Source organism: Olea europaea, chromosome 13 (genome assembly GCF_002742605.1).
Source record: "Olea europaea var. sylvestris chromosome 13, O_europaea_v1, whole genome shotgun sequence".
In the NCBI taxonomy this organism is placed as follows: Eukaryota; Viridiplantae; Streptophyta; class Magnoliopsida; order Lamiales; family Oleaceae; genus Olea; species Olea europaea.
The window spans coordinates 3,971,257-3,973,815 of NC_036249.1; the positions used below are offsets into that span (position 1 = coordinate 3,971,257).

Here is a 2,559-nt window from a genome sequence, read left to right on the forward strand (position 1 = left end):
TTGTTGTAGTGTTGGAATATTCATAATAAGTTTAGAACAATAGATGTTAGAAATAACATGTATGACTTGTACAATCTATGTGATAATCTTGTGCTTGAATGTGTTTAAATCATATAAATTTGGACTAGGAATAGAATCAGGATCGTGTCTAGAATATATTTATATTGAAGTAGAAAGTTGAATATAATAGAATTATCGATTGTCAATAATGCATTGTTGAAACTAAATTACATATTTGAGAATTGAAATCGATAACAATAAGTAAATTCGTAAGTCCAATATAATCATTCCATATGAGTCTACCACTAATGTTTTTGCATATATCTTAGAATAACTAAGAATAATTACAAAATCTTCTATTTCATGTTACATACTTCGAATATGATAAAAGATTAGTACACATGAATTAGAATTTATTCAATGTAGGATGATACACGTAACTCATCACCTATTACTTGTCAATGGTCCTGTCTGGTTGTCAGATTCGCTTGATCAAAATACCTTTTAGAATTGAATATAACATTCATTGTAGACTTTTAACATAAATTCATGACTTTGTTTTGTATCATATATTTTATCCTCTTATTCACTCACAATAAATGGTACGAGTTTTTTAGTTTAACGAGTTATTGGAACGTACCAATATCATGCAATCAAGTTTCAATTTCAACTATTCATAACGGTTCCAAGTGTTAGATTGTAAATAATAAATAATCAAATGAATAGATTCATTTGCAAGCAGTTTGTGATTTTAGTAGATATGACGATTTTTTATTTTAACATGCTATTCTAGCATACCAACATCATGAATTCTAGTTACAATTTCACCAATTTATGAAGGTTCCAAGTGTTATTATTGTAAATAAATAGTTAAATGAATAGAATCATTTGCAAGCATTATTTGATTTTAGTAAACATAACTATTGATGTAACGTGTGAGGTGTTAAATTACAACATTTCTTGCACAAAACTCGTACTCCACTAATTGATTTGACCTGCTACCTTATGGGAAAAGTAGTTTAATAGCTTTCTTTGGTCTTTATTTAAACTTGAGAAGATAAGAGCGCTTGGCTAAGAAAAAAAAGTCTTGGTCGGCTTTCATTTGTCTAGCAGTTGATTTATTTATTTATATTTTCTCTCTTTCTTCTTTTATTTTGTGGTTACGCTTGCATGTGACCTTGCTCAAAGACGTGAACGAGCTGGAGTCTCCAAAACATGATACCAATCAATATATAAAATGTTTTATTGATGTGTGATAATTATCTTCCTAGGAATCTTCTATATTCAGAGAATAAATACAATTATTTGTTTTAAGGATCAATTAGTTCGGACAGTTTTAAGGTTTAAATAGTTAACGTGTTTTGAATGGATAGACTTGCGACGCTATCACGGCCAACTATATCCAAATTTAATTTGTCTTTGACGGAGACTATAGTAATGTAAATGTGAAAAAAATAAAAAAATAAAAAAATGAAGAAGATAATATGTATTTAATTTATCATTTTTGCAGTACGACGTATATATATTATCTAAAGAGCCATGCACCATGCTTATATATATTCCTACCCAAAGAAAATGGGCATAAACATAACAAGAATTGCTCTTCCCTGCTGTGTCAAATCATATCGAGATGGCAAACACTATCCAACTCTTACCCCTTGGTTCCTCTTTTGTTCAAATCCTTCCCAAACACAATTTGAGAGAAGCTATTTGTAATATTGAACAAAGGTGGAAACTACGTTGTGTTGCCAACAAACAAATTGACTACTCGATTACTAAAAAAGCCTCTAGCTATTACAAGCCAAGCTCTTGGAGTCATGAGTTCATGATGTCCGTGGGAGATGATAATTGGGTATAGGAGATTCTATTTCTTTCTTTTTTTTTCTTTTTTTTTTTTCCTTTCTTTTAATTCACTTCTTGAGAATAGTCCATTTTATCATATATTACAATATTTAAGTACTTGACTTGTTTAAATTTCAATTCATTTGATTTATTTGCTGTTAAGGAAAACTACCTAGGCAGTGAAAGTTTGACTTGAACCTAGTACCCGTTATTTAAAATATAATAAAATGAAAAAATGCAATATTTTTAGAGTTGAGACTTGAATTCTGATCTCTATACAAGACAAACGAACAAAATATAAAATCAACATCTATTGATTAATTTTTGCGCTGCAATTAATTTTTTTTTCTAATTACAAGTTAAAATTATTGTACACTGTAAACAACTCAAAATTTTCAATAAATTCTTAAACATCTTTTGTCTTGCATTCAGAAGGAAGTTTCAAAGGAGAGTAGCATAAAGAAGTTGGAGGAGGCAGTGAAATACATGCTTGACGATGAACGTATGGAGCCATTGGACATACTTCAATTAATAGATGAAATTCAACGTCTAGGCTTAGGATACCGTTTTAGAGAGAGCACAAAATGTGCCTTCAACCGAATTATACATTCAGGAAAAGTGATGAAGAAAATCGACCATAGTATTCATACTTGTGCTCTCTACTTCACCCTCCTTAGACAACATGGGTACGAGATTTCTGCAGGTACATAGTCAATT

At 30.1% G+C, this 2,559-nt stretch overlaps 1 protein-coding gene across 1 annotated transcript in view; it reads left to right on the forward strand.

Moving 5' to 3' along the window:
* Positions 1-1,558: 1,558 nt before the first annotated feature.
* Positions 1,559-2,559, forward strand: part of LOC111408326 (isoprene synthase, chloroplastic-like) — a 4,816-nt gene continuing 3,815 nt past the window's right edge. The window contains exons 1-2 of the mRNA XM_023038096.1: positions 1,559-1,852; positions 2,275-2,552. Coding sequence (XP_022893864.1) covers positions 1,631-1,852; positions 2,275-2,552 — 500 coding nt within the window. The 5' untranslated portion in view covers positions 1,559-1,630. The remainder of the gene's footprint in view (positions 1,853-2,274; positions 2,553-2,559) is intronic.